We start from the raw sequence: 12399 nt of genomic DNA on the forward strand, positions 1-12399 counted from the left end.
CTTCTCTTTTTTACCCTGATTCTGAAGCAGGACTGCAGGGGAGAGTCAGGGAGCCGTCCTTCCAGCGGAACTGTGAGGGAAAATGGCGCTTGTGTGCTGAGGAGATAGGCCCCGCCCCTTCACGACGTCCTTATCTCCCGCTTTTTTGTGTAAAAATGGCAGGGGTTAAAATACATCCATATAGCCCAGGAGCTATATGTGATGTATTCTTTTGCCACCTAAGGTATTTGTCATCTATATTGCGTCTCAGGGCGCTCCCCCCCAAGCGCCCTGCACCCTCAGTGACCGGAGTGTGAAGTGTGCTGAGAGCAATGGCGCACAGCTGCGGTGCTGTGCGCTACCTTAGTCTGAAGACAGGATTGTCTTCTGCCGCCGATTTCACCGGACCTCTTCGTCTCTTCTGGCTCTGTAAGGGGGACGGCGGCGCGGCTCCGGTGACCCATCCAGGCTGAACCTGTGATCGTCCCTCTGGAGCTAATGTCCAGTAGCCTAAGAAACCCGATCCACTCTGCACGCAGGTGAGTCCGTTTCTTCTCCCCTTAGTCCCACGATGCAGTGAGCCTGTTGCCAGCAGGACTCACTGAAAATAAAAAACCTAAATTAAACTTTTATTCTAAGCAGCTCAGGAGAGCCACCTAGCCTGCACCCTTCTCGTTCGGGCACAAAAATCTAACTGGGGCTTGGAGGAGGGTCATAGGGGGAGGAGCCAGTGCACACCACCTGATCCTAAAGCTTTTATTCTTGTGCCCTGTCTCCTGCGGAGCCGCTATTCCCCATGGTCCTTACGGAGTCCCAGCATCCACTAGGACGTCAGAGAAAGGAGATTGACTCATCACAAAATCTCTTAAAACACAAGGCCTACAATCTTGAAACTTGGCAGGTACCTTCTCCTTAGGTCCCGGGTACATGCTAAGAACCAGTTTTACAAATGTCACTGCCCATCCACGGAAATCGCCAAAAATGAATGTATGTATGTGTATATGTATGTTCCAGCATAACTCCGGAATGCCTGCAACAATTTACACCAAACTTGGTACACATATGACTTACAATCTGGGAACAAACACTGTGGGGGTAACCAACCCCTAGCACCCCTAGGAGTGATGTAGCAGAACAGAGTATTACTGCAGACAGCATAACTCTGGAATGCCTGGAGCAATTTACACCAAACTTGGTACACATATGACTTACAATCTGGGAACAAACACTGTGCAGGTAAGACACCCCTAGGGGTGAGGCAGCAGCACAGAGTATTTCAGCAGACAGCATAACTCTGGAATGGCTGGTGCAATTTACACCAAACTTGGTACACATATGACTTACAATCTGGAAACAAACACTGTGGGGGTAACACACCCCTAGCACCCCTAGGGTTGCGCCAGCAGCACAGACTATATCAGGACATGCATGATATGTCAGTGACGACAGGGCTTCATGTAACAGTGGCAGTGACATGATGTGAGTGTTATGCACACCAGTGCCAGCAGGAATGTACTGGTGTCTGAACGGAGAGGGATGCAAAACAAATGAACTCACAGACAGACTGGGGAATATGACATTACATACACAGAAGGTGATAGGGTAACAAAATAAACACAAAGTGAACAGAGAAGCCCAAAGGCTAAGAAACTGGGTGTCTCCCTAGTATTAGGAATGCTCAGATGGAAAGAAGCGAGATGTTGTGATTTAATACGTAGAGAACCCGAAATGCTGTTGCTAAGGGCAACAGCAAAACCCTAAAGGGTTACCAACGGGTGTGGCAGTAAACTCCTTGGTCAGAGATGGAATAATAGACACAAGGAGAGTCTCCACAATCCTAGTCCTCACTTGCAGTGCACTGGTTCAGCTTACTGCCACTAAACGGACACCTAAACACCTTGCACAGTGAGAAAGGATTTTGGCAGGCAAGTCTGAGAATACAGCCGCAAACTTGCTAGGTTCACAGAGTAGCAAAAGAACCCCAGCAGGTTAAACGACTGACTCCAGTCTTACTGCTAGGTCTGGATTGGCAGAGTGTAATACCAAATCCCAAGGCCTATTTGCAGTTAGCAACAAACAAATACAAAGTTTACATAGTACTAGCTAGCTTTCAGGAACTGACTAACCAACAAAGATTCAGCAGCATCTGCCTAACCTGAGAAGAGGGTTTATATAGCAGGTGCTGTCCACGCCCCACTCAGACCTCACAGACTGTGAGCACAAAAACCAGCACCGGATCCCCTGCCGTGCACAGAGCCTGTAACCACTGCACAGCAAAAGACCCGAACCGGAGTATCAGCTACGCTCAGGTTACTCCGCTAGCACTTGTCTCACGGTTGCCATGACGACGTGGCAGCACAGAGCAGGAGACCCTAACAGTGAGGAGGGGAACGGAGGTAGTAGGAAGACACATGCTGAGAGTCATATAGTGGGAGGAGCAGGGTCCCCAGCAGCACAAAGTATATTAGGAGATGCATGATATGTCAGGGAGGACTGGGCTGCATGTGACGTGATGTCAGGAGGGGAATGGAGTTAGCACGAACCCACACACAGAGTTATATAGTGGAAGTAGCAGGGTCCCCCAGCAGCACAGAGTATATCAGGAGATGCATAATGTGCTACGCTATATAAGAAACTGTAAATAAATCGAACATTTCACAGAGGCACTGACAAGATATGAGGAGGGGAATGGAGGCAGCAAGAAGCCACAGACAGAGTTGTATAGTGGGAAGAGAAGGGTCCCTTCTGGGACCAAAACGGAGTCCGGCCACTACACAAAGTGGGTCAAGGAAGCAAGATATGCCTATATACCAGATCTCCAACCCATGTCAATTAACGAACAACTATAAATTCTAATTTACCATCCTCATCCCATAGTAAAGCACGGGTATTCAGCTTGTTGTACATAAAGCACACACAGAAATACAGGACACAGTACCACATAAGAAATATAACACTATAAACCTACATCCAACTAGGCATAACTAAGCCCTAAAAAGAAAAGCCCTTAACCTAATAACTAGAAAACTCTCACAGCCTCACCTATCCAGCCCCAATGTAAAGTTGTTAAAAATGGAAATAGGCCAAAAGTGCAACAAAGCAGATAAGGGAGTATGGCAGACACAGCTGCAAATCCAGCAGTTACTTCTAGTCGGCTATCCACCTCTGCACTTGCAGCCAACCGGTAAGAGATGCCGCAGCACAAGTTGGCGAGCAGGACACAACAAAACCCACCACAGTAGTCAGGAACTATCAAGCGACAACAAATGTCCACAGGAAGGGCCAAAGAACACTAAACAGGATGGTTTAGGCTGGTAAGTAGAGTAGTAGCCTTCTGCTCAATTCTACACGAGGCCTTGTTTCACTCACTACCATATTTTCACAAGTTTTACTTGTGACATGCACATGCGCTGTTAGGTTTCAATAATATTTAAAAAGTGCTCCATCTCAAACACTTAACATAAAATCTTCACATGCAGGGAAAGACACATTTATCAGCTTCAGAGATGAGCTTGCAATGAGAATCAAAAATGGAAAGGAAGTTAAGGCAACAGTCATCCTTCAATGTGTATCTGCATCTGCCAATGGGCACCCGCAAAATGATACTGCTTGGAGTAATGTGTGGAGCCAAAAGATGGTGACCTATGCCTGGGCAGGGCGAAGCCAGAGGAAACTCTGGTGGAGGTCCGCAGCAGTCCGGACGTGTAAATCGGTCATCCGACCAGGGCATAGGGGGCGAAAGACTAATTAACCATCTAATAGCTGGTTCCCTCTGAAGTTTACCTCAGGATAGCTGTATCTCTATGGCGACCTGCATCTGTTCCTAAGTATACACCTTTACTGTATGGAATCTATTATAGAATGCTTCTTCCATCTCTTGTCCAACCTCTCTGGGTGCAAATGTCAGAGTCATGCAAATCTGCATGGGCCTCTTCCTTGGGCACGCATATAATAGTTTTCTTTTTTTCCATGCAAATTGCAATTTACTCAACTGCACATAGGTACTAAAAATGTGTATGCATCCACAGACATGGCAAAGGTGAATGTAAGCACGACCAAAGTATGTATGAGTGTGTTCACGCAAAACGCATTCCATGCCGACCACCAAACAGATACATATGCGCCTATTAGAAGGTGATTCACTTGTGGGGGATGCTGACAGAGTGCTGAAAGGTGGGTACAGACCTCAGTTCAGCTTTCAGTGCACTGTCTCACACCATCTCATCCCTAGCTGCTACTGAGAGCTCATTAATCCAAAGATAAACAGTTGTTAATATAGGTGTTAAGAAATACATAGCACCTTTATTCACTGGGGTTAACAATTTAATTTTATGAATGGTCTTTAATTAGTGGCAGACATTTCCAATAAATGTCTGATTCTATATACCATGCATGTTTTCCTCACTCCTATGCAAATACACATTCCATATTTTTATGTAATAAAACAATGCCTGTAAAGGTTGCTTGGTGACAGGTATATACAGTATGTGTTATAGTTACACTCATTATATTATTGTCTGGCCACAGATATATAGGTTATTGTATATACACATATCTGGCTGAAAGAATGTAAACAGACTATGGACCTGTGACACATGGTGTAAATCGCTTTGATGATAACCAGAAAAAGCTAGCCTGCCTGTGCACAACAGAAACGGAATGCGCTTCATTGCTTATATGGAATCTACTGGAGAACAAAGTAAACGGAATTAAATCTCATTGATGGAACTATGGAGTGCTTGTTAGCTGGATAACGCTGTGTTTTATTGCACGGATATATTACCTATCTAACCCTGTCCGTAGATCTGTAGTGTGTGATCATTTGAAGAATGCTGGCGAGAATGATTTGGATTGATCGATTTGAGTGGTAATGTACACGTAGATCAAGAATACTAAGACCTATTAGAACCAAAAGCCCTGCCCATTTTATTAGTTACTTGCAAATGAAACAGGTACACTTATTTTGCTTGTGCTCTATACATATTGTAGAATAGGGTAAAATGTTAAACTAATAACGTTGGTTCCTATTAGGATTTACGTAGATCTATTACAATTTTCGTTAGTCTAAATATTTACATAGCAAAATGCTTTCTGACCTTTGCCCTCTCCAGTTCCTCTCTCTCCATAGCCATTTGCTGGGTCATGATTCGCCTTTGCTCCTCAAGGGAACGTTGTATCGATTCCATCTTTGCCTGTTCCGCAGAGACCCTCCAATGTTCCTGCCACAAAGAAGAGGGGTTGGCCCCAATATACTTTTTTAAAGTATTGAATAACAAAAACTAGCAGTGACCAGTGGTTAAATAAGATTTTACTTACCGGTAAATCTATTTCTCGTAGTCCGTAGTGGATGCTGGGGACTCCGTAAGGACCATGGGGAATAGACGGGCTCCGCAGGAGACAGGGCACTTTAAGAATTTGGATACTGGTGTGCTCTGGCTCCTCCCTCTATGTCCCTCCTCCAGACCTCAGTTAAAGAAACTGTGCCCGGAAGAGCTGACAGTACAAGGAAAGGATTTTGGAATCCAGGGCAAGACTCATACCAGCCACACCAATCACACCGTTTAACTTGTGATAAACAAGTTCCCAGTTAACAGTATGAACAACAACGGAGCATCAGATCAACCATGATGCAACCAACATAACCCTTATTTAAGCAATAACTATATACAAGTATTGCAGAAGAAGTCCGCACTTGGGACGGGCGCCCAGCATCCACTACGGACTACGAGAAATAGATTTACCGTTAAGTAAAATCTTATTTTCTCTAACGTCCTAGTGGATGCTGGGGACTCCGTAAGGACCATGGGGATTATACCAAAGCTCCCAAACAGGCGGGAGAGTGCGGATGACTCTGCAGCACCGAATGAGCAAACACAAGGTCCTCCTCAGCCAGGGTATCAAACTTGTAAAACTTTGCAAAAGTGTTCGAACCTGACCAAGTAGCCGCTCGGCAAAGCTGTAATGCCGAGACCACTCGGGCAGCCGCCCAAGAAGAGCCCACCTTCCTTGTGGAGTGGGCTTTTACTGATTTAGGAAGCGGCAATCCAGCCGCAGAATGAGCTTGCTGAATCGTGTTACAGATCCAGCGAGCAATAGTTTGCTTTGAAGCAGGAGCACCCAGCTTGTTGGGTGCATACAGGATAAACAGCGACTCAGTTTTCCTGACTCTAGCCGTTCTGGCTACATAAACCTTCAAAGCCCTGACCACATCTAGTAACTCGGAATCCTCCAAGTCACGAGTAGCCACAGGCACCACAATAGGTTGGTTCATATGAAAGGATGATTTTGAGTGGCTCAAACCAGTGTGACTTCAGGAAACTCAACACCACGTTAAGATCCCAAGGTGCCACTGGAGGCACAAAAGGAGGCTGAATATGCAGCACTCCCTTTACAAAAGTCTGGACTTCAGGAAGAGAAGCCAGTTCCCTTTGAAAGAAAATGGATAGGGCCGAAATCTGGACCTTAATGGAACCCAATTTTAGGCCCAAAGTCACTCCCGACTGTAGGAAGTGAAGGAACCGGCCCAGCTGGAATTCCTCCGTAGGGGCCTTCCTGGCCTCACACCAAGCAACATATTTTCGCCATATACGGTGATAATGTTTAGCCGTCACGTCCTTCCTAGCCTTTATCAGCGTATGAATAACCTCATCCGGAATGCCTTTTTCTGCTAGGATCCGGCGTTCAACCGCCATGCCGTCAAACGCAGCCGCGGTAAGTCTTGGAACAGACAGGGTCCCAGTTGCAACAGGTCCTGTCTTAGAGGCAGAGGCCATGGGTCCTCTGTGAGCATTTCTTGCAGCTCTGGATACCAAGTCCTTCTTGGCCAATCCTGAACAACGAGTATTGTCCTCACTCCTCTTTTTCTTATGATCCTCAGCACCTTGGGTATGAGAGGAAGAGGAGGAAATACATAAACCGACTGGAACACCCACGGTGTCACCAGTGCGTCTACAGCTATCGCCTGAGGGTCTCTTGACCTGGCGCAATACCTCTGTAGCTTTTTGTTGAGGCGGGATGCCATCATGTCCACCTGTGGCAGTACCCACCGACCTGCAATCTGCGCAAAGACTTCTTGATGAAGTCCCCACTCTCCCGGGTGGAGGTCGTGCCTGCTGAGGAAGTCTGCTTCCCAGTTGTCCACTCCCGGAATGAACACTGCTGACAGTGCTCTTACGTGATTCTCCGCCCAGCGAAGAATTCTGGTGGCTTCCGCCATCGCCACCCTGCTCCTTGTGCCGCCTTGGCGGTTTACATGAGCCACTGCGGTGATGTTGTCTGACTGGATCAGCACAGATTGGTCGCGAAGCAGATTCTCCGCTTGACTTAGAGCGTTGTATATGGCCCTTAGTTCCAGGATATTGATGTGAAGGCAAGTCTCCTGACTTGACCACACCCCTTGGAAATTTCTTCCCTGTGTGACTGCCCCCCACCCTCAGAGGCTTGCGTCCGTGGTCACCAGGACCCAGTCCTGAATGCCGAATCTGCGGCCTTCGAGAAGGTGAGCACTCTGCAGCCACCACAGCAGAGACACCCTGGCCCTGGGGGATAGGGTGATCAGCCGATGCATCTGTAGATGTGATCCGGACCACTTGTCCAACAGATCCCATTGAAAGGTCCTCGCATGGAACCTGCCAAAGGGAATGGCCTCGTACGATGCCACCATCTTTCCCAGGACTCGCGTGCAGTGATGTTTTGGTTTTAAGAGGTCTCTGACCAGTGTCATGAGTTCCTGAGCCTTCTCCGTCAGGAGAAAAACCTTCTTCTGGTCTGTGTCCAGAATCATGCCCAGGAAGGGCAGACGCGTCGTAGGAATCAGCTGCGACTTTGGAATATTCAGAATCCAGCCGTGCTGTTGTAACACTTCCCGAGAGCGTGCTACGCTGATCAGCAACTGCTCTCTGGACCTCGCCTTTATGAGGAGATCGTCCAAGTATGGGATAATTGTGACCCCTTGCTTTCGCAGGAGCACCATCATTTCCGCCATTACCTTGGTAAATATTCTCGGTGCCGTGGAGAGACCAAACGGCAACGTCTGGAATTGGTAATGACAATCCTGTACCACAAATCTGAGGTACGCCTGATGAGGTGGATAAATGGGGACATGAAGGTATGCATCCTTTATGTCCAGAGACACCATAAAATCCCCCCCTTCCAGGCTTGCGATGACCGCTCTGAGCGATTCCATTTTGAACTTGAACCTTTTCAGGTATATGTTCAGGGATTTTAAATTCAATATGGGTCTGACCGAACCATCCGGTTTCGGTACCACAAACATGGTCGAATAGTAACCCCTTCCCTGTTGAAGGAGGGGAACCTTTATCACCACCTGCTGAAGATACAATTTGTGAATTGCAGCTAACACTATTTCCCTCTCTAAGGGGGAAGCTGGCAGGGCCGATTTGAGGTAACGGTGAGGGGGCATCTCTTCGAATTCCAGCTTGTATCCCTGAGACACAATCTCTATAGCCCAGGGATCCACCTGGGAGTGAACCCACTTGTGGCTGAAATTCGGAGACGCGCCCCCACCGGGCCTAGCTCCGCCTGTGGAGCCCCAGCGTCATGCGGTGGATTTTGTGGAAGCCGGGGAGGACTTCTGTTCCTGGGAACTAGCTGTGTTGTGCAGCTTCTTTCCTCTACCCCTGCCTCTGGCAAGAAAGGACGCACCGCGGACTTTCTTGCCTTTTTGTGATCGAAAGGACTGCATTTGGTAATACGGTGCTTTCTTAGGTTGTGAGGGAACATATGGCAAAAAATTTGACTTTCCAGCCGTAGCTGTGGAGACCAGGTCCGAGAGACCGTCCCCAAACAATTCCTCACCCTTGTAAGGTAAAACCTCCATGTGCCTTTTTGAGTCGGCATCGCCTGTCCATTGCCGAGTCCACAGGACCCTTCTGGCAGAAATCGACATTGCATTTATTCTAGAGCCCAGTAGGCTAATGTCTCTTTGGACATCTCTCATATATAGGACAGCGTCTTTTATATGCCCCAGGGTTAGTAATATAGTATCCTTATCCAAGGTATCAAGTTCCTCAGATAAGGTATCTGTCCATGCTGCTACCGCACTTCACATCCAGGCCGACGCAATCGCCGGCCTTAGTAAGGTACCTGAATGTGTATAAATGGACTTCAGGATACCCTCCTGCTTTCTATCAGCAGCATCCTTTAGGGTGGCCGTATCCTGTGACGGCAGGGCTACCCTCTTGGATAAGCGTGTTAGAGCTTTGTCCACCCTAGGGGAGGATTCCCAGCGTAGCCTGTCCGTTGGCGGGAAGGGATACGCCATAAGCATCCGTTTGGAAATCTGCAGTTTCCTATCTGGAGATTCCCAAGCCTTTTCACATAACTCATTTAACTCATGTGAAGGGGGAAAGGTCACCTCTTGCCTTTTTTCCCCATACATATAAACCCTCTTGTCAGGGACTGGGGTTTCCTCTGTGATGTGCAACACATCTTTCATTGCTATAATCATGTAACGGATGGCTTTAGCCATTTTAGGCTGTAACTTTGCCTCATCGCCATCGACACTGGAGTCAGAATCCTGCGGAGCCCGTCTATTCCCCATGGTCCTTACGGAGTCCCCAGCATCCACTAGGACGTTAGAGAAAAGTGTTTATAGTCACCTGTTCCAGCAGACGGCTCTGTTCATTCAGCCGAGTCTCCATGTTCGTTATGATCATGCGCAGGCTGTTCCGTTCCTCCTCCATATCTTTCTGCTGCTGAGTCAGACGTTCCTGCAGTGCTGAAAGTAAAACAGGATCAAATTTTGAATGAGAAACCTGTTGCTTATATTAAATGCTTGCAAGGGATTGTTCAGTAAAAGCGTAATGCTGGCTATACACAAGTACTCTGTACTTGCTAGATAAAAAAAAACAAAGCAGGGATATCAGGTAACTGGCCTTATAATGCTGCTCATGTCACCAATTCAAACACAAAAACCATTAATGGTTGGACTGTAGTTTTAATCATGGAGTATGCCTGCAAATCTACTTGGGTGATAACCACTATTTGCATAGGTAAGCAGTTCTCTTAAAGTGTCATGCTCCGTAAGTTAAGGTGCCAAATTAGTGATCCTGTTCCCTGGCAATCAGACCATGGCCGGGATTTAATGAAAGTCTGAGTTCAGCAGCTGTGTGGGATTCCAGCTGAACGTGGACGTTTGTTTAAAGGGGCAGATAATTTATAAGGCTAAACCATGCCTGACTGCCCCTTTAAAAAAAAAACGTACGACTACGGACGTCATCCCACACGGCCGCTGAACTTGGACTTCATTACATCCCGGTCCATAGATCAGGATTTTGGCCAACAAATGTTTTATTCTGTATACAAAAAACATACACAATAGTAAATATTAATGAGAAGATGTTTGGGCAGTTTGATACCTCGAAGTTGTCCCTCTCTCTGGCGCACTCCAAGTTCTATCTCCTGGGTGGTGTTTATCTGGGTGCTCTCTACTCGCACAGAGAGATCGCTCAGCTTGTGAGAGAAAGATTCCATTTGCTCAATGATTCCATTTAATGACCTAAGAAAGCCAAAGAAAGAATGGCCAGGATGGATGGGCTGCATGGGCAAGCACAAGGACAGAAATCAGGAAGAATGGGTAATGTCGATGCTGTAGCCTTAACAGCAATTGCAATGGTGGAAATATAGGACTTTATACTTACAAAACTCCTTTTCCAACAACTCACCAGAAGAAGACACTTATTCATAAACCATTACAGCAAAGTACAATGTTACATAGTAATTCAGATTAGGTATTCATGTTACTTCTGAAATAACAATGTAACAGCAAGGAAAGAAACCACACCCTGAAGACACCGCCATCATGTTTTTGGCCCCTCATACAGATTATATGGACTCCCTCTCACTCACCACCTGTTATAGCCGCTACCTACTACATCATGGGGAGGTAACTCACTCCTTCAGTCAGGCTTCTACATAGCACCGCTTGTTACAAAAGGATCCTACAGCGACACCTGTAACCGCTACTCCCAGGCTCCTAACACCAGCACCAAGAATCACTTACTTCTAGGTATGTGTGGTCAAGCACCTAATGGTTGGTGTCAGCTAATACCCATTAGCCACTTACTATGGACCAGTACTGCTCTTGTTTGCAGGTAGAGGGTGGAATTTGGAGACAATGGATTCAACTGAAGAGCTAGAGAATTGAACAGCATTTTGTGCCACTCTGGTGGCCACAGAACGCAGGTAGATGTAAGTTTCTTGAATATAGATGTATATTTTAGCTCCAAATAAGTGTCCTGAAAAGTACAGTACTCAGTTAAAAGTACCAGATATTCAGAAGATACACCTAAAGCAGGTGATGAAGTTATACATCCACTGCGCTCACAGAGCTCCTTACAGTAAAAGCAAACAATACAGAAAGTGGAGAAAGATAAAGTACCAGCCAATCAGCTTCAGTCAATGCCATGTTACAGGTTGTGTTTGAAAAAATTGGAATTTAATACCTACCGGTAATTCCTTTTCTCCTAGTCCGTAGGGGATACTGGGATGGTAAGAGCTACCATGGGGTATAGATGGGGTCCATTAGAGCAGTGGTTCTCAACCTCGGTCCTCAACTACCCCCAACAGTTCATGTTTTCCAGGTCTCCTCACAGGATTGTAAATGAAATAATTTGCTCCACCTGTGGGTCTTTTAAAATGTGTCAGTGAGTAATGAGTACAACTGTTCAACTGCTAGGTAACCTGGAAAACATGAACTGTTGGGGGTACTTGAGGACTGAGGTTGAGAACCACTGTATTAGAGCCTAGCACTTTAAAAATTCTTCAGTGTGCTGGCTCCTCCACTCGATGCCCCTCCTGCAGACTCAGTCTAGGAAAACTGTGCCCTTGGAGACGGACATACTTTGAGAGGGGGAAAACAGATAAGAAAAAGTGGTGAGATACGAACCAGCACACAACCTAACAAGAGGATAGCAGCGCAATCCACAACATGAAACTAGGGACAGCAACAGCAGACCCAAACAGTAAACACACAAGAACAACTCTTGCAGGAAAATTTGAAGCACAGAGGCAGGTGCCCAGTACCCCCTACATACTAGGAGAAAAGGAATTACCTGAAGGTATTAAATTCCTATTTTCTTTCACGTCCTAGGGGGCACCGGGATGGTAAGAGTTACCATGGGGATGTCCCAAAGCTCCCAGAACAGGTGGAAGAGTGCTGAGACCCCTGCAAAACCGAGCAACCAAACTGAAGGTCCTCAGTAGCCAAGGTATCGAACCTGTAAAACTTCACAAAAGTGTTTGAACCAGACCAAGTAGCAACTCAGCATAACTGCAAAGCCGAGACTCCATGGGCAGCTGCCCAGGAAGAACCCACCGACCTTGTGGAGTGGGCCTGAACAGAACTCTGCAGTGACAAGGCTGCCGAAGAGTAAGCCTGTTGGATAATCACCCGGATCC

General features: G+C 46.8%; 1 protein-coding gene across 4 annotated transcripts in view; it reads right to left on the minus strand.

Annotated features, from left to right (window-relative positions):
* FBF1 (Fas binding factor 1) overlaps window positions 1-12399 on the minus strand; it is a 207469-nt gene that overhangs the window by 68254 nt on the left and 126816 nt on the right. For all 4 annotated transcript variants that reach the window (XR_010243855.1, XR_010243854.1, XM_063960539.1 and 1 more), the window contains 3 exons: window positions 10359-10498; window positions 9600-9718; window positions 5076-5198 (listed from right to left, as the gene is read on the minus strand). Coding sequence is in view for 2 of the 4 variants with exons in the window: in XM_063960539.1 (XP_063816609.1) it covers window positions 5076-5198; window positions 9600-9718; window positions 10359-10498 (382 nt within the window). In the remaining 2 variants the exon portion in view is untranslated. The remainder of the gene's footprint in view (window positions 1-5075; window positions 5199-9599; window positions 9719-10358; window positions 10499-12399) is intronic.

The sequence above is a fragment of the Pseudophryne corroboree genome, chromosome 3 (genome assembly GCF_028390025.1).
Source record: "Pseudophryne corroboree isolate aPseCor3 chromosome 3, aPseCor3.hap2, whole genome shotgun sequence".
NCBI classification, from domain to species: domain Eukaryota; kingdom Metazoa; phylum Chordata; class Amphibia; order Anura; family Myobatrachidae; genus Pseudophryne; species Pseudophryne corroboree.